Source organism: Mirounga angustirostris, unplaced genomic scaffold (genome assembly GCF_029215605.1).
Source record: "Mirounga angustirostris isolate CCGP_5_RB_7025 unplaced genomic scaffold, mMirAng1.0.hap1 SCAF_15, whole genome shotgun sequence".
Lineage (NCBI taxonomy): Eukaryota > Metazoa > Chordata > Mammalia > Carnivora > Phocidae > Mirounga > Mirounga angustirostris.
Genome location: NW_026991723.1, coordinates 5,611,231 through 5,636,573, shown reverse-complemented (window position 1 = coordinate 5,636,573; position 25,343 = coordinate 5,611,231). Strand labels below are relative to the sequence as shown.

Here is a 25,343-nt window from a genome sequence, read left to right as displayed (position 1 = left end):
TACACATGGAGCAGTTTCCTCACAAAAAATCAAGAGAACAACTGAGCAACTCCTATATATTGAGTGAATAAGAAAATACCCACATCAAAATGGATCTTGGTACACCCTCAGCTACTGGTAACCACTAAGAACAAAGGAAACAGGTTGGACCATCACAAAGATTTGAGAGACAACCAAGGGTGTGGGCTGGGCTGAATGATAAGGTCCATCTTCTACACCAGGCCACTGTCAAGACTGGAAGAAGTGGCTGTTTTTTCTAATGTGCATAAACCAACACAGAGAGAGAAGGAAAATGAAGAAACAGGAATATGGTCCAAATGAAAGAACAAGATAAAACCTCAAAAATGTCCTTAATGAAAAGAAGATTAGTTGACTATTTCCTTTGCTGTGCAGAAGCTTTTTATCTTGATGAAGTCCCAAAAGTTCATTTTTGCTTCTGTTTCCCTTGCCTTTGCAGACGTGTCTTGAAAGAAGTTGCTGTGGCTGATGTCAAAGAGGTTACTGCCGGGCGCCTGGGTGGCTCAGTTGGTTGGGCGACTGCCTTTGGCTCAGGTCATGATCCCGGAGTCCTGGGATCGAGTCCCGCATCGGGCTCCCGGCTCGGCAGAGAGCCTGCTTCTCCCTCTGACCCTATCCCCTCTCATGCTGTTTCTCTCTCTCTCTCAAATAAATAAATAAATAAAATCTAAAAAAAAAATTTTTTTAAAAGAGGTTACTGCCTATGTTCTCCTCTAGGATTTTGATGGATTCCTGTCTCACATTGAGGTCTTTCATCCAATCTGAGCTTATCTTTGTGTATGGTGTAGGAGAATGGTCCAGTTTCATTCTTCTGCATGTGGCTGTCCAATTTTCCCAGCACCATTTACTGAAGAGACTGTCTTTTTTCCATTGCATATTTTTTCCTGCTTTGTCAAAGATTAGTTGACCATAGAGTTGAGGGTCCATTTTTGGGCTCTCTATTCTTTTTTTTAAGATTATTTATTTATTTATTTATTTATTTATTTATTTATTTATTTTTAAAGATTATTTATTTATTTATTTGACAGAGAGAGACACAGTGAGAGAGGGAACACAAGTAGGGAGAGTGGGAGAGGGAGAAGCAGGCTTCCTGCCGAGCAGGGAGCCTGATGCAGGGCTCGTTCCCAGGACCCTGGGATCATGACCTGAGCTGAAGGCAGACGCTTAACGACTGAGCCACCCAGGCGCCCCTGGGCCCTCTATTCTGTTTCATTGACCTATGTGTCTGTTTTTGTGCCAATACCATGCTGTCTTGGTGATCACAGCTTTGTAACAGAGCTTAAAATCAGGTGGCAACGTGATGCCCTCAGCTTTGTTTTTCTTTTTCAACATTCCCTTGGTGATTCAGAGTCTTTTCTGGTTCCATACAAATTTTAGGATTGTTTGTTCCACCTCCTTGAAAAATGCCAATGGTATTTTAATAGGGATGGCACTGAAAGTGTAGATTTCTCTGGGCAGGACAGACATTTTTTTTTTTTTTTAACATATAGTTTATTATGTGTTTCAGGGGTACAGGTCTGTGATTCATCAGTCTAACACAATTCACAGCACTCACCATAGCACATACCCTCTCCAATGTCCATCACCCAGCCACCTCATCCCTCCCACCCCCCTCCCCTCCAGCAACCCTTAGTTTGTTTATTGAGATTAAGAGTCTCTTATGGTTGTCTCCCTCTCTGATTTCGTCTTGTTTCATTTTTCCCTCCCTTCCCCTATGATTCTCTGTCTTGTTTCTCAAATTCCTCATATCAGTGAGATCATATGATAACTGTCTTTCTCTGATAGACTTATTTCACTTAGCATAATACCTTCTAGTTCCATCCACATCATCGCAAATGGCAAGATTTCATTTTTTGATGGCTGCATAATATTCCATCATATATATATACACCACATCTTCTTTATCCATTCATCTGTTGATGGACATCTAGGCTGTTTCCATAGTTTGGCTACTGTGGACATTGCTGCTATAAACATTGTGGTGCATGTACCCCTTTGGTTCACTACATTTGTATCTTTGGTGTAAATATCTAATAGTGCAATTGCTGGATCACAGGGTAGCTCAATTTTCAACTTTTTGAGGAAACTCTATACTGTTTTCCAGAGTGGCTGCACCAGCTTGCATTCCCACAGTGTAGAAGGGTTCCCCTTTCTCCACATAGGATAGACATTTTAACAATGTTTATTTTTCCGATCCATGAGCATGGAATGTTTTTCCATCTTTTTGTGTCTTCCTCAATTTCTTTCATAAGTGTTCAGTAGTTTCTCAGAGTATAGATCCTTTACCTCTTTGGTTAGGTTTATTCCTAGGTATCTTATGTTTTTTGTTGCTATTGTAAATGGAGTCGATTCCTTAATTTCTCTTTCTACAGTTACATTGTTAGTGTATAGAAAAGCAACTAATTTCTGTGCATCGATTTTGTATCCTGCCACACTGCTGAATTGCACGGAATGGGAGAAGATATTTGCAAATGACATTACAGATAAAGGGCTGATATTCAAGATCTATAAAGAACTTCTCAAACTTAACACCCAAAAAACAAATAACCCAGTCAAAAAATGGGCAGAAGACATGAACAGACACTTCTCCAAACAGACACATGCAAATGGCTAACACATGCATGAAAGAATGCTCAACATCACTAGCCATCAGGGAAATACAAATCAAAACCACACTGAGATACCACCTTACACCAGTTAGAATGGCAAAAATTAACAAAACAGGAAACAACAAATGTTGGCAAGGATGTGGAGAAAGGGGAACCCTCTTACACTGTTGGTGGGAATGCAAGTTGGTACAGCCACTCTGGAGAACAGTATGGAGGTTCCTCAAGATTTTAGAAACAGAGCTACCCTATGACCCAGCAATTGCACTACTGGGCATTTACCCCAAAGATACAGATGTAATGAAAAGAAGGGGCACATGCACCCAGTGTTTATAGCAGTGATGTCCACAACAGCCAAACAGTGGAAGGAGCTGAGACGCCCTTCAACAGACGAATGGATAAAGAAGATGTGGTCCATATATACAATGGAGTATTACTCAGCCATCAGAAAGGATGAATACCCACCACTTGCATCAATATGGATGGAACTGGAGGGGATTACGCTAAGTGAAGTAATTCAAGCAGAGAAAGACAATTATCATACGGTTTCACTCCTATGTGGAACATGAGCAATAGCTTGGAGGACCATAGGGGAAGGGAGGGAAATCTGAAGGGGGAGAAATCAGAGAGGGAGATGAACCATGAGAGACTATGGACCCTGGGAAACAAACTGAGGGTTTCAGAGGGGAGGAGCCGGGGCGGGGGGAGGTGTAAAAGGGTGATGGGCATTAAGGAGGGTACGTGTTGTGATGAGTACTGGGTGTTACACACAACTAATGAATCACTGAACACCACATCAAAAACTAATGATGTATTATACAGTGGCTAACTGAACATAATAATAATAATTTAAAAAAAAGATTAGTGAGGTACCTGATAGAGTTCAAAGTAATGGTCATTAGGATTCTCACTGAGGTCTGGAAAACAATGCATAAATAAAGTGAAAATTCTAAGGAAGAGTCAGAAAATATGAGAAATTAGCAGATCTAGAGCTGAAGAATACAGTAACTGAACTAAAAACTTCAATAGAGGGGTTTAACAGTAGCCTAGGTCAAGCAGAAGGATCAGTGAACTCAGTAACAGGGCAGTGGAATTCAACAATTAAGAAGTAGTACAGGAAAAAGAATGAAAGGGAATGAAAATATCTTAAAGGAATTATGGGAAACCTTCAAGTAGACTATATTTGCATTATAAGGGGTCCCAGAAGGAGAAGAGAACTGGAAAGGAGCAGAAAGCTTATTCAAAGAAATAATGTAATGGTGGTGGGTTATAAATCTACAACAAAGGTTAAAAGACAATAGTAATAACTATGATTATGATAATTTGTTACTGATAAACAAGGTAAAAAGATGTAATTGTGACATCAAAAACATAATGTCAGGGTCAAAATAAGAATGCAGAGCTGAGGTATGCATTCAAAATTAACTAGTTATCAGCTTGAAACAGACTGTTATAAATGTAACATGTTTCACATAACCCTCATGGTAACCACAAGCAAAAACCTTTAGAAAACCAAAAGATAAATCAAAGCATACGACTACCCCAAATCACCAAATCACAAGGAATGAACAAAAAGAAAGGAACAAAGGAATTACCCAAAGCCAGAAAAACAATGAACAAATGGCAACAGAAGGGACATAACTATAAATAATTATTTTAATATAAATGGACTAAATTCTCTAATCAAAAGAAAGTGGCCAAATAGATTTTTTTTTTTAAGGTTACAAATACATGCCGCCTACAAAAGACTCACTTCGGCTTTAAGGACACAGACTGAGAGTGAAGAGATGCAAAAGATATTCCATGCAAATGGAATTAAAAAGAAAATAAGGATAGCCATACTTACAACAAACAAAACAAACTTTAAGACAAAGACTATAACAAGAAACAAAGTAGGCAATTATATAATGATAAGGGATCAATCCAACAAGAGGATGTAACCTTTGTAAATATTTATGCCCAACACAGGAAGATCTAATATTATAAAGAAATTAATAGATCTGAAGGTAGAAATAGACAGGGATACAGTAATAGGTTGGGACTGCAATATACCATCTGCAACAATGGACAGATCATCCAGCAAGAAAATCAGTAAGGAAACATAAGACAAACTACATGTTATTACCAAATGGACTTAACAGACATTTAGAAACATTCCATCTAAAAGCAGGAAAATACACATTCTTTTTGGGTGCACTTGGAAACATTCTCCAGGATACATCATATGTTAGGCCACAAAACAAATCTTAATAAATTTAAGAAGACTGAAATCATATCAAGCATCTTCTCTAACTACAATGGTATAAAACTAGAAATAAACTGAAATTACTCCAGACAATGCACAAATATGTGGATATTAAACGACATGCTACCAACCAACCAATGGGTCAAAGAAGAAATAAAATGAGAAATCAAAAAATATTTTGAGACAAATGAAAATGGAAATACAACATACTAAAACTTATGAGACATGGCAAAAGCTGTTTTAAGAGGGGAATTCATGGTGATAAATGCCTACATTAATAAACAAAGATTTCAAATAAGCAATCTCACTTTACACTTTAAGGTAATAAAAAAAGACCAGAGTGGAAGTAAATGAAATAGAAACTAAAAAGACAATAGAAAAGACCAAGGAAACTAAGAGCTATTCTTCCCAAACACAAACAAAATAGACAAACCTGTAGCTAGACTCACCAGGAAACTAAGAAAGAGGATGCAAATAAATCAACAAATTTAGAAATGAAAGAGGAGAGGGGTACCTAGGTGGCTCAGTCAGTTAAGTGTCAACTGTTGATTTTGGCTCAGGTCATGATCTCAGGGTCCTGGGATGGAGCCCCACATCGGGATCTGTGCTTAGTGGGGAGTCTGCTTGAGGAGTCTCTCTCTTCCTCGCCCTCTGCCCCTCCCCCCTGCTTGCACACTCTCTCTCTAAAATAAATCAATAAATCTAAAAAAAAAAGAAATGAAAGAGGAGACATTACAACTGATAACACAAAATAAGGCAAAGGTTCACAAGAGACTACTATGAACAATTATACACCAACAAACTGGATAATCTAGAAAATCTGAACAGACTGATTACTAGCAAGAAGACTGAATCAGTAATCAAAACCTCCCAATCAGCAAAAGCCCAGGACCAGATGGCTTCACTGGTGAATTCTACTAATCATTTAAAGAAGAATACCAAACCTTCTCAAACTCTTCCAAAAAATAACACGAGGAGGGAACACTTTGAAACTAATTTTATGAAGCCAGCATTCCTGATACCAAGACTGGACAAGGACACTGTAAGAAAATTACAGGCCAATATCCCTGATGAACACAGATGCAAAATTCTCAACAAAATTGGCAAACCTAGCTCAGTAATACATTAAAAGGATCATACACCATGATCAAGTGGAACTTATTTTAGGTATGCAAAGATGGCTCAACACCCACAAATCAATCCATGTGATACACCACAGTAACAAAATGAATAAAAATCATACGATCATTTCAATAGATGCAGAAAAAGCATCTGACAAAATCCAATATCCATTCATGATAAAAACTCTCAACAAAGTGGGTACAAAGGGACTATACCTCAACATAACAAAGGCTATATATGACAAACCCATAGCTAACATCATACTCAATGAGGGAAAGTTGAAAGCTTTTCCTCTGAGATCAGGAACAAAGCAAGGATGTCCTCTCTTGCCACTTTTATTCAACAGTACTGGAAGTCCTAGCCAGAGCGATTAGGTAAGAAAAACAAAAAGAAAGAAAAAAAAAAGGAATCCAAATGGTAAAGGAAAAAGTAAAACTGTTTCTATTTACAGGTGACATAATGTTAGATATAGAAAACTCTAAAGATTCCACTAAAATTGCCAGAACTAATAAATTCAGTAAAGTTGCAGTATGTAAAAATCAATATTCAAAAATCAAGAGTTTCTCTACACCACAGTGAACTATAAGAAAGGGAAATTAATACAATCCCATTTATAATTCCATCAGAAAGAATAAAAACCTAGGAATAAACGTAACCAAGGAGGTAAAAGATCTATACAATAAAAATTATAAGACATTGGTGAAAGTAATTGAAGAGGACATGAATAAGTGGAAAGATACTCCATGCTCATGTATTGGGAAAGTTAATATTTTTAAAAAGAATCCTAAAATTTGTATGGAACCACAAAAGATCCCAAGTAGTGCAAGCAATATTGTGAAAGAACAAAGCTGGAGACATCACAGTCCCTGATTTCAAATGATATTACAAAGCTACAGTAATCAAAACAGTATGGTACTGGCATAAAAACAGGCACACTGACCAATGGAACAGAACAGAGAGCCCGAAAATAAAAGAACAAATATGGCCAATTAATTTATGACAAAAGAGACAAGACTATACAGTGGTAAAAGGATAGTCACTTCAATTAAAGTGTTGGGAAAACTGGACAGTCACAGGCAAAAAATTAAACTGGACCACTTTCTTACACCATACACAAAAATCAAATCAAAGTGGATTAAACACTTGAATGTAAGACCTGCAGCCATAAAACTCCTAGTATAAAATGTAGAGTTAAGCTTTTGACATTGGTCTTGGTGATGACTTCTGGATTTATACCAAAGGCACAAATAAACAAGGGGGTCTACATCAAACTAAAAAGCTTCTGCACAGCAAAAAAAAAAAAAAAAAAAAAAAAATCACCAGAATGAAAAGGTAACCTTCTAAATGGAAAAAAATATTTGCAAATGAAAAACTCATATGAGGTTAATAACCAAAACTCTTTATATAAGAACTCATATAACTCAGTAGCAAAAAACCTCCATTCTGATAAAAAAAATGGACAGAGGAACTGAATAGACATTTTTCCAAGGAAGAAATCTAAATGGCCTGCAGGTATATGAAAAGATGCTCTACACCACTAATCACCAGGGAAATGCAAATCAAAACCAAAATGAGATACCATCTCACACCTGTTAGAATGGCTATCATATAAAAGACAGGAGACAACAAGTGTTGGTGAGGATATAGAGAAAAGGGAACCTTTGTCCACTGTGAGTGGGAAAGTAAATTGGTGCAGCTACTATGGAAAACAATATGGAAGTTACTCAAAAAATTAAAAATAGAACTACCATATGACCCAGCAGTAGCTGGAGATATCTATATCTATATCTCTATATATATCTAAAGGAAGTGAAATAACTATTTCAAGGAGGTACCTGCACCCCCTATTCATTGCAGCATTATTTACAATAGCCAGGACATGTAAATAATGTAGGCATCCATCAATGGATGAATGGATTAAAAAAAGGGGGCATAATATATATATGTAATATACATAATATCATATGTATAATATATATATTACATACATGTATTATTCAGCCATAAAAAAGAAACAAATCCTGACATTCACAACAACACAGATGGCCACTGAGGGCCTTGTACTAAGTAACATAAGTCACATATAGAAAGACAAACACTGTACGATCTCACTTACATGTGGAATCTAAAAAAGCCAAACTCATAGAAACAGAAAATAGACTGGTGGTTGCCAGAGGCGGGGTGTGGGGGGTAGTGGTACCTGGGGGAATTGTGTGAAGGCAGTCATAGGTACAAACTTCCAGGGACACAGTAAGTTCTGGACATGTAATGTACAGCATGGTGACTATAGTTAACAGTACTGCATGTATATTTGAAAGTTGCTAAGAGAATGAATTCTAAAAGTTTTCATCACAAGGAAAAAATTCTAACTATGTGAAGTGATGGATGTTAACTAAACTTACTGTGACAATCAATTCGCAATATATACATATATGAAATCATTTTGGTGCATATCCTAAACTAATGCAATATCACACATCAATCATATCTTAGCAGGACTGGTGGGGAAAGTGGAAAATACCTAAATAGGACCCAGAATTCAGAATTCATAAAAGAAAAGGCTGCTAAAGTTGATGACAATAATAATTAAATTTCTTTTTTTTTTTTTTTTAATATTTTATTTATTTACTTGACAGAGAGAGACACAGCGAGAGAGGGAACACAAGCAGGGGGAGTGGGAGGGGGAGAAGCAGGCTTCCCACCGAGCAGGGAGCCCGATGTGGGGCTCGATCCCAGGACCCTGAGATCATGACCCGAGCCGAAGGCAGACGCCCAACCACTGAGCCACCCAGGCGCCCCAATAATTAAATTTCTTTATGGCAAAGACAGAAATTATAAGCAGGGCCAAAATATAACATATTAGAGAAAAATTTGCAATCCACATCACAGGCAGAGGTGAATCTCAAAATATAAGTAAAAGATCAAAATACAAAATAGAATCAGGACAAAGAATAAACAATTCAAAGAAAGGGAGTGAAGTGGACCCAAATCATAAAAAAAATGTTCAGCAAACTAAACTGAGATGTAAAAACAGGTTTTTATCCCATTGTCAAAACTCCTACCTTTGCAAAGCTACTCCTCAGTGCTAACTTAATACCATGGATTCTTACTTGAATCACCTGAATAGCTTCCTAAATTGTCACTGCTTCAACCAGTGCCCCACTAGAATCAATTCTTAAACAGGAGCGACTGATTCTTCTAAAATGTAAAATAGATCATGTACTTTCATAGTTCCCAACCCACCTTATCACTAAATGAAAAGCTATTGTGTGTTCAGGGATTGAAAGGCTCAGTATGCTCCAATGTCAGTTCTGTTAGTTCTCCCCAAGTTGATCTGTAGGTCTCATATGATCACAGGCAAAAATCCCAGTAAACTTTTAGGAGATAGAATGATTCTTAAAGGAAAAGGATAGGACCTAGAATATCCAAAATAGGGGCACCTGGGTGGCTCAGTCGTTAAGCGTCTGCCTTCGGCTCAGGTCATGATCCCAGGGTCCTGGGATCGAGCCCCGCATCGGGCTCTCTGCTCGGCTGGGAGCCTGCTTCTCCCTCTCCCACTCCCCCTGCTTCTGTTGCCTCTCTAGCTGTCTCTCTCTCTCTCTGTCAAATAAATAAAATAAAATCTTTTTTTTTTTTTTAAAGATTTTATTTATTTATTTGACAGAGAAAGACACAGCGAGAGAGGGAACACAAACGGGGAGTGGGAGAGGGAGAAGCAGACTCCCTGCCGAGCAGGGAGCCCGATGCGGGACTTGATCCAGGGACTCCAGGATCATGACCTGAGCCGAAGGCAGTCGCTTAACCAACTGAGCCACCCAGGCGCCCCAATAAAATAAAATCTTAAAAAAAAAAAAAAAGAATATCCAAAATAATTCTGAAGAGAACAAAGTTGAAGAACTCACATTACAAGATACATAATTAATCAATTACATGTTAATTAAAACATGTAATTAAAACAATAATCAAGACAGTGTGATAAAGGCAAAATGATACACAAAACAACGGAACAGAGTCCAGAAATAGAGGGACACATGGTCAAATGACTTCCAACAGAGATGCCGAAGCAATTCAATGGAGATAAAGTACCTTCTTCTTAACAAATGGTACTGGAAGTAATAAAGCTCCGTAAGACAAGGAGAAAAAAAAAAAACTTTCCTTGAACTGCTACAACTTGTATCATAAACAAAATTAAAAAAAATTTTTTTTTAAATTAAAAAAAACTCAAACTGATCATAAATGTAAGATCCGTAACTATAAACTTTTAACAGATAACATAGGAATATATTTGTGACCCGGATTAGGCAAAGATTCCTTAGATGGGACCAAACAAAAAAAAAGAAAGAAAAAACAAACAACCCATAAAGTCTGATATTTTGATAAATTTTAATTGATCAATTAAAAATGTTCTTGGAAGACAGCATTAAGCAAATGAAAAGATAAGTCATGGATTAGAATACATCCATAAAACATTCCCAATAAAGGACCTGTATCAGAATATCTAAACAACTCTCAAAATCTGGGAATAAGAAAAACTCAATGAGAAAAAACCAACAAAAGATTTGAGAAAAGATCTGATATTTCACCACGGAGGAGGTACAGATAGCAAATACGCAAACGAAATGATGTTCAACATCATCAGACATCAGATTAAACTAAAAACAAAATGAAATACCTGTACAAACCTAGCGGAGTGGCTTAAATTGAAAAAAAAAAAACAAACCAAAACCAAAACCAAAAAACCAAAAAACAAACCCAAAAAACAAAAACAAAAAAACCCAACACTGCTTCCTCATCCCAAACTGACAATACCAAATGCTGGCAAGGATTCAGAGCATCTAGAAATCTCAATGGCACGGCCACTCTGAAAAACAGTATGGCAGCATCTTATGATGTTAAACATACACTTACTACAAAACCCAGTATCCCACACGCTCTCTTAATCATTTTCTCAAGAGGAATGAAGATATGTGTCCATGCAAAAAAGACTGAAAAATGAACACTTACTGCGGCTTTATTCACAAAGCCAAAAGGTGGGAACACAGATGTCCACCAACTGGCAAATGGATTAACAAATTGTGATAGATCCAATCATTGGACAACGGGACACCCTACGGAAAGATGCAACAGCATGGATGGGTCTCCACTGTATTATGTGGGTGAAAAGTGTGACGGCCTTCAATTCCACAATCTGCCCTCTTTTACCTATTCAGCCATGCTGCAGCCATGCTGGCCTACTGCTATTCTTGCTGGTTGTAGACCTCTGGTCCACCCTGCCCCAGGGCACTTGCACTGGCAGCTCGCTTGGCTTCCAGTGTTCTTCTGTAGATACCCAAAAGCTTTCCTTCCTCACAACTGTCAAATGTTTTTTCAAGTATTTTCTCAGAGAAGCCTATCTGATTAACTTATTTAAAATTAAAACTGGTCCTCACAACATGTTCCTTGTTTTATTTCTTCTGCATCAATTATCAAAAAACAAAGTCTCTTAAGTTTACGACCCCCCATCACCTGGATGTAAGCGACATGAGGGCAGACATCTTTGTCAGCTGTTCATGCAGTAACTACCACAGTGAGCACTACAGGTGCTCAATATACCAATTTTTAAAAATTAAATTAAATTTTATTTAAATTAAATTAACATATGGTATATTATTAGTTTCAGAGGTAGAGTTTGGTGATTCATCAGTTGCATATAACACCCAGTGCTCATTACATCACATGCCGTCCTTAATGCCCATCATCCAGTTACCCCATCTCCCCACCCACCTCCCCTCCAGCAACCCTCAGTTTGTTTCCTAGAGTTAGGAGTCTCTTATGGTTTGTCTCCCTCTCTGGTTTAGTCTTTTTTTCTTAAAGATTATTTATTTATTTATTTATTTGAGACAGAGAGAACGAGACAGAGAGCACATGAGAAGGGGGAGGGTCAGAGGGAGAAGCAGGTTCCTTGCTGAGCAGGGAGCCCGATGCCGGACTCGATCCAGGGACTCCAGGATCATGACCTGAGCCGAAGGCAGTCGCTTAACCAACTGAGCCACCCAGGCGCCCTCTGGTTTAGTCTTGTTTTATTTTTCCCTCCCTTCCCTATGATCCTTTGATTTGTTTCTTAAATTCCACATATGAGTAAAACCATATAATTGTCTTTTCCTGATTGACTTATTTCGCTTTGCCTAATATACTCTAGTTCCATCCACGTCGTTGCAAATGGCAAGATTTCAATTTTCTGATGGCTGAGTAATATTCCATTGTGTGTGTGTGTGTATGTGTATATATATATACACCACATCTTCTTTACCCATTCATCTGTCGATGGACAACTGGGCTCTTTCTGTACTTTGCCTGTTGTGGACATTGCTGCTATCAATATGCCAATTTTGAATAAACACTTCACATGCAGCAAAACAAATATAACCACCACTATGGAGGACAATTCTACAGTATTTAACAAAATGAAGCAGCATTTAACCTCTGACCATTTTAGCTTATAGTTTCACCCATACAAACATAAAATTATCAACAACCCAAATGTCTCTTTCAAGAGAAGGCTGGCTAAATAATCAGTATTTTACATAATGGAATACTATGCAGCTATATAAAAAATGAAGATTTTTCGGGGCGCCTGGGTGGCTCAGTCGTTAAGCGTCTGCCTTCGGCTCTGGTCATGATCCCAGGGTTCTGGGATCGAGCCCCGTGTTGGGCAACCTGCTCCGCAGGAAGCCTGCTTCTCCCTCTCCCACTCCCCCTGCTTGTGTTCCCTCTCTCGCTGTGTCTCTCTCTGTCAAATAAATAAATAAAATCTTAAAAAAAAAATGAAGATTTTTAAGTATCAATATGGAAAAATGTCCAAATTGTATTTATGAAAAAACAAACTATAAAGCAAGAATATACGGTATGCATAACTGTTGGTTCCAACGAAAATAGTAGAGGACATCATACAGATAGGAACAGGGATGCTAGCAGGAGTAGGGCTTCTCAGCATGTATCCTGGGCCATACGAATACACTATTTATCCAAAATTAAAAAAAAAATGACAGCTGGATATACAGAAGCAGAAGGACCAAAACACTGGGTATATGTTCCCTTAACTCACAGGATTTCGTGTACACTGTCAACATAGAATCTGAGCCCACCCTCAGACCTTGAAATTCTAGTTCCACATTTGGGCCAACTAGAACATAACTTTTGCACGTTTATGACTAAAACAACATCTTAGCAAACTGTCATAGGAAGGACTCTGCTTATACTGATAAAGGGTGCCTACTCGCATCCTAACATTAAAAATCAGGATTAATGGTAAACAGTGTAAAACAGTGTAAAAAAGTAAAGCTTAACTTGATCTAAATCTATTTCTACTTTTCTGAATGTATGGACTCTTTATAAACCTCTTAAATCCATCCTAATACAAAGTGAGGAAGGAGTAAAATGCTCACCTGAGATGTGTTCATTTTCTGCACCTCTTGGGAGATTGTAAAGCTCAGCTGGGTGGAAAGAAAGGGGAGGGATCAAGAGAGCTGGCATGCCTCACAGCTCCTACATTCAGTTCCACAAAGTCTCAGCATCCCAGATGGGGCGCAGGCTCCCTACAGGAATAGGGCGTTTGGGCCTTGAAAAGACATGGACTGACCATGCAGAGCCAACAAAAGCTGTCCACATGAGTCCCTGAAGTGGTTACGGGGACATAAACCTGCAGGTTACTACACTTTTTTTTTTTTTTTTTAATCAACTTAAAAAAATAATAGGAAAAACAACAACAAATGATTCGAGTATAGGAACGGACAAAGCACTGCTCTTTCATTAAAATTAACACAGAAAAAAGACTCAGGCTCCATCTTTATCCACTGTCCCAGGAGTACCATTTTACTCCTTGCCTTAGAGAACCCAGAGAGCAAAGTAAACGGGACAGGACGGTGGACACCCTGCTCACTCATCTGAGACTTAGATTTCCCACAGGGACCAAGCGTGTGTTGCTACTTGGACAGGTGACCTCTTACCTAACCCAGAGAAGCGCCAAGAAGCAGACCTTATTATCATCATCCTCACTTCCAGAAGAGGGGCTCTTCCCCCGGTTACAGGTGCGGACCTGAAATTTACCTGGTCTTGGCGGCTCCCCCACTCGGGCTCCACCGCAGACCCACTTCCCTTGGCTTGCCCCTCCCGCTGCGGGGAAGGGTTTCCCCAGGTTGAGCTGCCGGCAGGGTCGGGGTCACGGTCCCCGCACGGCCTGCCCCGCACCGAGCGAGCACCTGCTTCTGACCGGGCTCAGCCCCACCTGCCCACGCGGACCGCAGGCCCCGGCGCGCGTCCCGGGCTCGGGAAGTGCCCCCCGCCCCGGCTGCTCCCCGGTGTTACTCAGCGCCCCCGCACAAGCCCAGCCCCCCACGCTGGCACCCCACGCGCGCTGAGCCCAGCCACTCAGCGCTCTCGCCCCACGTGTGCACCTCCTCCTACGACGGCGCTCAGAGAGGAAGAGGCGGGTGCGAGGGCACATGCGCAGAAGAAAGCCAGAGGCCCCGTTCCCAGAGTGCTGCGCGGTGATCCCTCTGGAGTGGACTACATTTCCCATTGTCCTCTGCGCTCGCTTCTTGACTTCGCGGTATTTTACGCTTTTTGAGACGTTTGGTAAAATGCTGTCGGTGACCATCTTTCTGTCCACGTTGTTTTAGAGCCCCCAGATGTTCCAGTTTTAATGTGACCTTTACAATCCAATGCTATGCTTGCCCCTCGATCAGATCCCGACTGAAAAGACAGCAGCTACCACAGACTATGGGGATAATTTGGGAAATTTAAATATGGGCTGGGAATTAGGAATATTAAGGAACACATGATTACTCTTGTTCGGTGTGAAACTAATATGGGAATCACATAGGAAATATAGTAATCTATTTAACGGCATGAAGAGTTAAGTATTTAGGATTGAAATTATACATTTGTAAATTGGCTTTACCTTTTAGAAGAAAAAACATATATGGCAAGGAAAACTTAAAATCGAAGAATGGATGCTTATTTTGCTGTATTCTAATTTTCTGTGTGGAAAGTAGTGCAAAGTAGAAAACAGAATTTTAAACGGGATCTTCTTCACCTGTGTGCCTATTGAACTCTCAGTGGCTAAGAGAAGTCAAGGGACATAAAAATATCTCCTAGGATTAAGGTTGTGACATTTATATGTTACTAGAAAATGGAACTCCAGTAAAAGTAAAAAAATCTTTTAACCAAAGGAAAGAAAAAAGTAGGGGGAGTGCAGGTACACTTTTCAAAAGTAATTAATGCATAAAAAATGACACAAAGCAAAATGAAATAATCAAGCAAATGTTCAGGGAAATGCAAATCATGCATCTTTTGGAAAGGACTTTGCAGAATATATGTACAGGCACAGAACAAGGGAACTTAAGAACTTTATTGTGGGAGAAATGGTTTTGCAAAGCAATGGAGAAGAGTGGAATATTCAATTAACCTCCTTAGGACTTGGCATTAGGCATCTGGAATAAAAAGAAAGCTACATCTGTAGCTCAGACATCACCAAAAACTTGAATAGGGATTCAAAATATGAACATTTAAAGAAAATTTCAAAGTTCTTCATGGAATTGTTTTACACACACACACACACGCACACACACACATATGTAACCTCAGCGCCTTTCTCAGAAAATGCTCATCCTCCACTCACACCTTGATGCTCAGCAGCCAGAGGCCCCACCAAACCCTTGTTTTTGCCCATAAAGTAATATTAAGTTTTACATAGTCAGATTTATCAGCCTTATTTTTTGGCCTTTGGGACTTGTGTCAGATTTTGAAAAGTTGTCCCAACTTAATTTTCTTTTCAAGTAATTCATATATTTTTGTATCTAAATCTTTGAGATGAAAGTTGAAAGAAAGATGCAGATTTATCCCCTGAATTATGATCCAAAGTGTGACATAATTTAATAACTCAACATTTCCATATAGATGTGAAATGTATTACTTTTTACATTTGTATTTTTGTTTTTTTTTTTACTTGTAACTCATTATTTACTCAGATCTTTCTATGGATTTTATGTTCTATTCCCTGGCCTGTCTATCATTGTACCATATATCACACTGTGTGAATTACTGTAGCTTTATTATGACTTTTAATATTAAGTAAAGCTAATCCCCTCTCATGACTAGTACTTTTCAGAATTTTCCTAACTATTCTCACATGCTATTCATCTAAACTTTAACAAAACTTTTTAGGGTCAAACCTCTAAAAAAACTTATGTTGAGATTTTAATTAGCAACAAACTACATTTATGACTTAATTGGTTAGATATGATATTTCCATAATTGCAATGACACCTTCCAATCTAAGATTAATATAATTTTTTATCTTCCCTAAATCTCTTAACATGAGTTAATAACTTTTCTTATAGATGTTAATTTGGGTGTTTATATATTTTCTGTTTGATTTTTGATATGATTACAAATGGAAATTTTCAAATATTTTCTAACAAGAATACTTATTTACATATAGGAAAGCTATTTATTTTTATTCTTTAACATTATTTCTTGCAGGACTCTATTATTGTTTCACTAGATTTTCTACTAGTTATCTTGGATTTCATGCTCATAATGAAAAATTTGCCTGCTTTCCCCCCAATATTTATGATTATTTGTCATTCTTTAATGAGTTAAAAATAGTTAAGCACAGAAAGGCTGGTGGGACTATGTAAATTAGTCATAATAGAGCTAACATACAGATCACTAATGGAAAGTCGTCAATACATACATTCATTCAACATATTTATTGGAAATCTGCTAAATGACACACATCATCCTACATGCCAGAGTAATGGAGGGGGGGGGATAAAATAAAGATCTACTTCAGTGGAATTTATGATTGCACTTGGTGAAGGGAATCTATTGATCAGGATCTGAGCGACAATTAAATATTATCCTTATATAGGATAATTGAGAAAATTTAACAAAGTCACTCTTGACAAAGAATAGAAAGGGTTAAGGGAAACCAAGAGGGGACGGTGAAGCACTAACTGGTGACAAGAGGAAGACATTACCACCCCCTGAAAGAAAGGAGAGAATATTAACAGAATCTAGCAGTAAAAGCCTTCCCATCCAGAGCAATGATCTTACATTGCAGAGCTCTGCATGGCTAGCTGGTGGCTTAGCACAGGGAGAGGCAGGAGCAAATCTGATCCTCATCCATCTCCTAATCTCCTATTCCTTGATGCATATTTCTCTCTCTCCATTCTGTGTCTCTTCCTAGATGTCTATCTACACACCTTTACTCTAGACCTCCTTATCAACAAATTTCCAGTCTTTTCTTTCCTAGTTCTCTATTGCCATTGAATAAAGAGCCATTGACCATAAATCAGCATTAATCTAAAGTTAAGACATTCCTTCTTCAGCAAATATAGACAGCCAAAATACCTCCCCAAACTGTGCACTGGGAGGATTTGCCATCACCATACCCTTTCAGGGTGACCCCTAAGTGTGGCTGTAAGGAAGCAGGATTTCACTTATAGCTGATATCACCATATCTTGCAGACACATCTAGAAGCCAGTTTTTCCCTCCTTTGTGAACTTAGTATAGTGAACTCCCCGTAGGGCCATAAGGAGAGTTGACAGACAAGGAGTTGAGGAGTAGGAGTAGTTACCACTCAAATGTACACCGTTCGCTTGTGCAGTTTACTTGTATCTTCTGCTCCTGTTTTGGTCAGTTTTGTATTTACCATTAGTTTTAACAGAGTACTAGCATCACACACAGATTATAGCAGTTAATGATGGACAATTTTGGTCACATAGTCTCTCACCATCTCATAATCAGTAATTTACCAAATTATCAAAGTATATCAAAGTATCAAAGTAGAAGCTGCTTGTTTCAATGGAGAATACTTAGCAGCAGAAAGCATGCCTTACTTCAAAACTCTAGAAGTCTGGACTGTGTTCCTTCTGTGGGCATTACTAGAGGTTCCACACTTGATCTCAGACTACACAGACCTTTACAATGCCATTGGGTCTAGTGGGTCATAAGGCTCACAGGATAACACAGTTTGCATCATGTTCTAGACTACCTGCAGAACTTTCTGTTGCTCCAAGCCCCACTAAAAAATGACAGCATTATGGGTTATCCAACAAATAGGTCAGAGTAGTTTGTCCAAAAGTGTTTTAACTTACCTCCAGAATTTAACAATGTCCATCAAGCCTTTGCATCTTCTATGTGGTGGATAGCAAAAATGCAACCAATTGTTTCTCACTTTTGAGGAGCTATTCAAATGTATTCTAGACTACTGAACCTCTAGAGACTTCATTTTTATAAGTTCTTTTACTTTTAAATCCTACTTTCCACTGGCTGTTATGAATGCTTTTTGCTTAGAAATCTAATGGGCTTCTATTTCCTGTTCACCAGTTTTCTAATTAACATAATGTCATCTATTATAGACCAGTGTAGCATTCTCTGGAATATCAAGAGGATCAAGGTCCCTCCAGACTGTATTACCATAAAGCAGGAGAGTGGGTATAGACCTGCTTAAAACAGTGATCAAGCTCAGTTGTCCTTTATAAAAGCAAAACAGCTTCTGGTTTTCTATATTGATAAAGACAGAGGAATAAACATTTGCTAAGGAGTAGCTTGCAGGTACAATGCCAAATTGTCTAAAGATACCATACCTGGAATCATAACCATGAATAGCATTGCTATCAGATTAAATAATATAATTACTACATAACATGATTACTAAATAACATGATTACGACAGAATCCACTCTCAAATGTGCCACATGACACTTGTCTTTATTATCTGGCAAGATTCTGAAGGATCAAAACTCCTGGTGCATTCTCTTTCTGGAGAAGATCAATTCCTCTGTGAATTGCTAAGATTTCACTCGTAATGGATGTGGAGCAATAAGGGGAGGGGAGGAGGTAGGTGAGAAGTGATTCCGTTTCTAAGGTGATTTATGCTGAGAGGAGACTTTGGAATGTGAAAAGCAGGGAGGAGGAAGGTACTGTCTCAGACCATCTAATCCATCTAATTTCTCAGTTCCCCACAAACAATAATTGTTAGTAAAACTGGAAAGGCCTTGAAATTGTTGAAGGCGTGCTAGTTACAAGTAATCCTAACCAGAAAGCTTTGGCAGTCTAATTTCCCAGGCAAAGAGCTCAGAGCACAAATGTGAAAGCATATACACAACATAAATGCAGACATATGTTTACCTAAGAAATGTTCAAGAATTTTCTTAGCAGCATTTTTCATAATAACCCCAAATTGGAAATAACACAGAGGTCAATTCACAGTAAAGCTCTCAATTTTCAAAGAAGCAATAGTTACCCAAAATGTCTATGGACTTGAGAATGTGCACTCAAAATATGTTAAAAAATAGTAAAGTAATAAAAAATTCCCAAACATATTTATGGAGATATTAATAAAACTTTCTATTTTGAACTTTTTTGAGGAACCTCCATACTGATTTCTAGTGGCTGCACCAGAAAACTGTCTTATGAATAAATAAAGCAAATAATATGTAAAATATTAAAGAAAAATATATGATAAAATAAAATGCAGATACCTGCAATGAATAATTACATTTTTACTTAATTTTTGTAAAATAATATAAAAATAAAGTCTCAAAATTCAAGTAATCTATACTATAAGAATATGTTACATGAATGTAATGTGATAAAATTATAGATTAATTCTAAAAACTCAGTAAATGTATTGTGCTATATATTGGGCAACTAGAAAGTTGACACTTATATTTAAACTGCCACTAAAATAGAATTTTCCTAGGGGAAAATTCATATCCATAATGTTTCATATTTAAAAACAAAATGTGTTAAGTAAGATAAACATTTGAAAATAAGGAGTTAAAAAGAACAAAGTCAACCAAAGAATATAAATGGTAGGCTGGGATGAAATTTGAATAAACAATTATAAAGGATAAAACAAATCAAAAAATCAAAGAGTGTTTGCCAATAAAATTTAATTGAGTAAGACAAGTGTTTTATAAGACTAGGAAAAAGAGAAAAAGAACAAACAATGTTAATAACATACAGTGATAAAATTTTATGATCACTACAGATTCAAAACTAATAAGAGAATAATGTAGAAAATGGTATGCCAAGAAATTAAAAAGCATGTACAAATGGATAATTTTTTGATGAACATGTTTTAAAATCTAAAATATGATTTTGGATTCTATTCCCCACATTATGACAGAATTTGTGTGTTCAGAAACATTCTCCAAATGCAGAACACATGAAAAATTTAGATAAAATAAAATTTACTCCTAAATTTTATTGTAAATTAATTGAAATTCTGATATTATAAAGAATGAATGTAAATAAGCTCTGAAGCCACTTTCACTATTTAGAGAATTTGCACATGTCTGGTGTGCTGGAGTTTGAAGTTTATGGGGCATATGTTTGAGGAAGACAGAGGTGAAGCCTGGTGGTGCTCATTCAATATGAGATTCTTTATAAATTCAATACATCTCTTTAAGAAAATAGCTTTAGCAGTTGAGAAATGGAAACATATTTTATCCTACATAGTACAAACATAGATATTTCAGCCCCTTTGTCTCAAACAGCATTCCAAACCACAAACCCACTATTATATGTACATATGAGTATAATTCACACAACATACATGGTGCCAAACAACAAACCTCAAATCTGTTCACCAGGAACTTGGTAAAAATGAATGGAATTCCTTTGCACAATAATTTAATTTAAAAGCAATACTGAAAGAATTTTCATAGATAAAATTCTAAGGAATCTGTTTTATTTTATTTTATTTTTATTTATTTATTTTTTAAAGATTTTATTTATTTGAGAGAATGAGATAGAGAGAGAGCATGAGGGGGGAGGGTCAGAGGGAGAAGCAGACTCCCTGCTGAGCAGGGAGCCAGATGCGGGACTCGATCCCGGGACTCCAGGATCATGACCTGAGCCGAAGGCAGTCGCTTAACCAACTGAGCCACCCAGGCGCCCCTAAGGAATCTGTTTTAACAGTCAAATTCTACAAAACATACCATGAAACAAACCTTTGTGATGAAAATTACAAGGTGAAAATAATAGCAGAATTAGAACAGATATTACACTATTGGAACTGTAGATAATGGGAATATCATGTAGTAAAAATGTGTTTAATATGCCTAAATAAACATGTTAAAGTCAGACTTACAGTCTGAATAATCTTTTTTTTTTTTAAGATTTTATTCATTTATTTGACAGAGAGAGAGGGAGAGAGAAAGAACAAGCAGGGGGAGCTGCAGACAGAGGGAGAGGGAGAAGCACACTCCCTGCTGAGCAGGGAACCCAGTGTGGAACTTGATCCCAGGACCCTGGGATCATGACCTGAACTGAAGGCAGATGCTTAACTGACTGAGTCACCCAGGGCCTCTGAATAATCTTAGTAAAATAAAAATAGCTCTACTGCTGAAAAAACTAGCATTAAGGGGCACCTGGGTGGCCCAGTTGGTTGAGTGCTGACTCCTGGTTTTGGCTTGGGTCATGATTTCAGGGTCATAGGATTGAGCCCCAAGTTGGGCTCTTCGCTCAGTGGAGAGTCTGCTGGAGAGTCTCTCTCCCTCTCCCTCTGTCCCTCTCGCTGTTCATGCTCTCTCTCTCTCAAATAAATAAGTAAATAAGTAAGTAAGTAAGTAAATAAATCTTTTTAAAAATTGTGACATTTAAACATTATATTGCTCAGGTGGTGGAAGTGCAGAGAGAGACCAAAGATGAGTGAAGGTGAGGTCTCTGAGATATATGCAAGTAGTATACATGGATTTCTTCCTAAAGGCTCTGTTGAATCAATGCAAATGTGGTAGTTATTGAAGATTTCTTTATATGAGAAATACAAAAATATAAAATCTAGGGCACAGTAAATGCAGGGAGTCTAAAATGATACCCCCACATAAAAAAGGAAACTTTAATGTGAACAATAATTAAATTTACTGCACAGAAGGAGACAGAATGAAACATGTATATCTTCAATTTGGTGCTAAATAAGAAGAAAACCAATTTCCATTAAGAATTCATAACCAGGGGTGCCTGAGTGTCTCAGTTGGTTAAGCATCTGACTCTTGGTTTCTGCTCAGGTCATGATCTCAGGGTCATGAGATTGAGGGCCACATTGGGCTCCACACTCTGTGTGAAGTCTGCTTAAGTTTCTCTCTCCCTCTGCCCCTCTGCCCCACACTTCTCTCTCCCCCTGCTCCTCTGCTATCTCCTTCCTCCTCTATCTCTGTCTCTGTCTCAAATAAATAAATAAATCATTAAAAAAAAGAGAGAATTCATAACCAGAAGAGCGATGTTACCAGGATGGTGATATATGTCATTCCTGACTTCATTTCCTCTCAAAAGAAGAATGACTAACAACTATTCATGAACAAGATGCCACTGAGAGAATTCTAGAACACAGGAGTGAGGCTGAAGCACTCCCTGAACCACAGAGAACAAGAGAGACTGTGTTAGAGGGGTAAGGGAAAGGGATACATACTGATTGTATTGCCCCTCCCCCAGGCTGGCACAGCACCAAGCACGGAGATTTCTTCTGAGCCTACACCTCCAGTGGGAAAAGAGAGCCCAAGGGTGATATCCAGACCCTCCAGTGTTGTGGTCACTTTGTGGGGGCCTCTATTCTGGTCTGGCCTCACAGGGATTGCAGAGGAATCTTCAGGTCAACAACTGGGAATCTGACTGTGACAGAGAAGAGGGAGGGGCTTCCAGCAACTTGCACTCATATTGGCAGACTGAGTTCCTACCTGCAGAGGCTAAATAGTATTTCCAATCAGTGGCTTTGCTCCCCTGAAGAACCAGTCAATAGTGCAGTGTGACCTTGGGTGCAGGTCTGCCTGATTCAGGTCCTTGAATGAGCAGTTTGCTAGCCTGGAACCTAGTCTGCCCATGTCCAGGTAGGGGATCTGAGTCATAGAGTCACCTGCAGTAGGGCATGGCTCCTGTCCCCATCTAAATAGGAGAGCAGTTGAAAATACCTGGAAGCTGTGTAACTCAGCAAAGCTTGAGCCAAGAGGTAGATGCACCCTCAGAGCAAAGTCAGTGGCACTTTTTAGTCAGGGAACTTGAGGGCACAGTTGAGCTTGAATTAAGACCACAAGCAAAGAGTCTTACCAGTCTTGAAGCTGCTTCTCTCACTGCACATAGGCAGAAAAACTAATCTGTAGACCAACCCATTGCTGACTAGAATATAGCCTTCAGCTTGCCTACCTAGGGAACCTAACCCGAGTATATATGAGAAGCTGTGTGGCCCATCCATCAGCCCTGCTTACAGTGCCACTTGAACAGAGAGCACAACTTGTGGCTTTCTCTTTCTGCAGAACAAAACTCATGGCTTCATCTGACCAGGGAATTCAAGGCACACTCTTGCCTGAGTCAGGTCCCTAAACAACAAGTCATGTAGGCCCTGGTTTTATCCTGCTACCCTGCCAGGCCTGGGAAGTTAAGTCATAGTCCCACCTATTGCTAAATATAGTATCCAGTCCTGATCTACAAATCCAGATAACTTTGGAGGCCATCCTATAGCCTCATGTGGGCAGGCAACCAAGCCAGCGGTCCAATCCAGCTGTTGTCAGCCAATGGCACAATCACCCCCAAACTGAGTTTACCCCAAAATAAACCTTAATAGCAGGCCCCACCTGTCCAAGAATATTACCAGCAGACATGTCCAGATATCCAAATTGACTGACTGGTGAAGAACTATCTCTGCAAAAGCAAACCTGTAAATTCTGGAAGAGGAGCCCACTTTCTCAAATGCACAGATACCAACACAAGGAATCAAGAATCACAAAAAAATCAGGCAAACATGACACTACCAAATGAAACTAATAAAGCTCTAATAACTGACCCTACAGAAATGGAGACCCATGATCTGTCAAAGAATTCAGAATAACCCTCTTAAATAAGTTTAGTGAACTACAAGAACACAGAGAGACAACTAAATGAAATGAAGAAAATAATGCATGAACAAACAAAAAATTCAAGAAAGAAATAGAAACCATTAAAAACCCCCAGAAATTCTAGAGCTGAAAAATACAATGATTAAGCTGAAGAATTCAACAGAGAGCTTCAAAAGCAGACTGAATCCAGGTCCTGGAAGAGAAGGCATTTGAAAGTATCCAGACAGAGGGAAAAAGAATGAAAAAGAGCGAAGAAAGCCTATGGGATTTATAAGACACAATGAAAAACAAACAAACAAAAAACAAAACTAAACCAACAACATCTGCATTAAGGAAATTCCAGAAAGATAGGAGAACGATAAAGGGATAGAAACTATATTTAAAGCAATTAAACTTCCCAAACCTGGGGAGAGAAACAGACATCAAAATCCATGAGACCCAAATAGGTTGAACCTGAATATGTCTACCCAGATACACATCAGAACTAAATTTTCAAAAGTCAAATACAAAGAAAGAATTTTGAAGGCAACAAGAGAAAAGAGAGAAGTTACATACAAGGAAATCCCCATGAAGCTATAGATGAATTTTTCAACAGAAACTTTTCAAGCCAGGAGAGAATGGGATGACATATTCAAAATGCAGAAACAAAAAACCCGTCAATCAAGAATTCTACACTCAGTGAAACAGTCCTTCAGAAATGAAGAAGGGTTAAAAACTTTCTCAAACAAACCAAAGCTGAGGGAATTAAACACTGCTAGACCTGCCTTACAAGAAATGTTAAGGGAGTTCTTTGAGTGGAAGTAAAATGATGCTAACTAACTTCATAAAAACATTAGAAGGTAGTGTAAAACTCCTTGGTAATGGTAAACACGCAGTCAAAGTTAGAATCTAAACATGATAATGATGTTGTGTAATTCACTTATAACTCCAGTTTAAAACTTAGAAAACAAACATAGCAAACAAACAAACCCATAACAGCAATAAACTGTTATTAGTTACATAATAAAAGAGATATGTAAATTGTAACTCAATAACCTAAAATGTGAGGGGAAGGAGAAGTAGAAGTGTAAAGCTTAGGGATTTTATTGAAGTTAAGTTGTTATTAGTTTATTTTTTATTTTTATTTTTTTTGAAATTTTATTTTAGTTTTTAATGTTGAGTAGCAATTGTCCACTTTATTAATTTTTAATATATTTAACAAATGTTTTCAGAGTGTCATAAAACACTGTTCCAGGCACTGTTTGTATCCACTGAATTAGGAGTAGATGATCCATGTTCCAGTGACATTTCAGTCTGAGAAATGCTGAATAATAAATTATTTATTGTTATGTGTAAGCTTAAATATCTCTTTTCATAAAAGAAGGGCAATATCACCTGGTTGGGTGGACCAAATGAACTAATATATGTGAAAGGGTAATGTCTTGCCCTCCTAGACAGAAATAAGTTGGAACTAATGGGTTTTTGAATGAATA

At 38.1% G+C, this 25,343-nt stretch overlaps 1 protein-coding gene across 8 annotated transcripts in view; it reads right to left on the bottom strand.

Annotated features, from left to right (window-relative positions):
• LOC129046027 (zinc finger protein 37A-like) overlaps positions 1-14,296 on the bottom strand; it is a 99,964-nt gene extending 85,668 nt beyond the window's left edge. For 6 of the 8 annotated variants that reach the window (XR_010407569.1, XR_010407568.1, XM_064579011.1 and 3 more), the window contains exons 1-2: positions 13,977-14,296; positions 13,416-13,463 (exon numbers count right to left, since the gene is read on the bottom strand). Coding sequence is in view for 3 of the 8 variants with exons in the window: in XM_064579011.1 (XP_064435081.1) it covers positions 13,416-13,463; positions 13,977-14,019 (91 nt within the window). In the remaining 5 variants the exon portion in view is untranslated. The remainder of the gene's footprint in view (positions 1-13,415; positions 13,464-13,976) is intronic. The other 2 variants (XR_010407570.1, XM_064579010.1) reach the window with 1 other exon arrangement.
• Between the last annotated feature and the right edge of the window lie 11,047 nt (positions 14,297-25,343).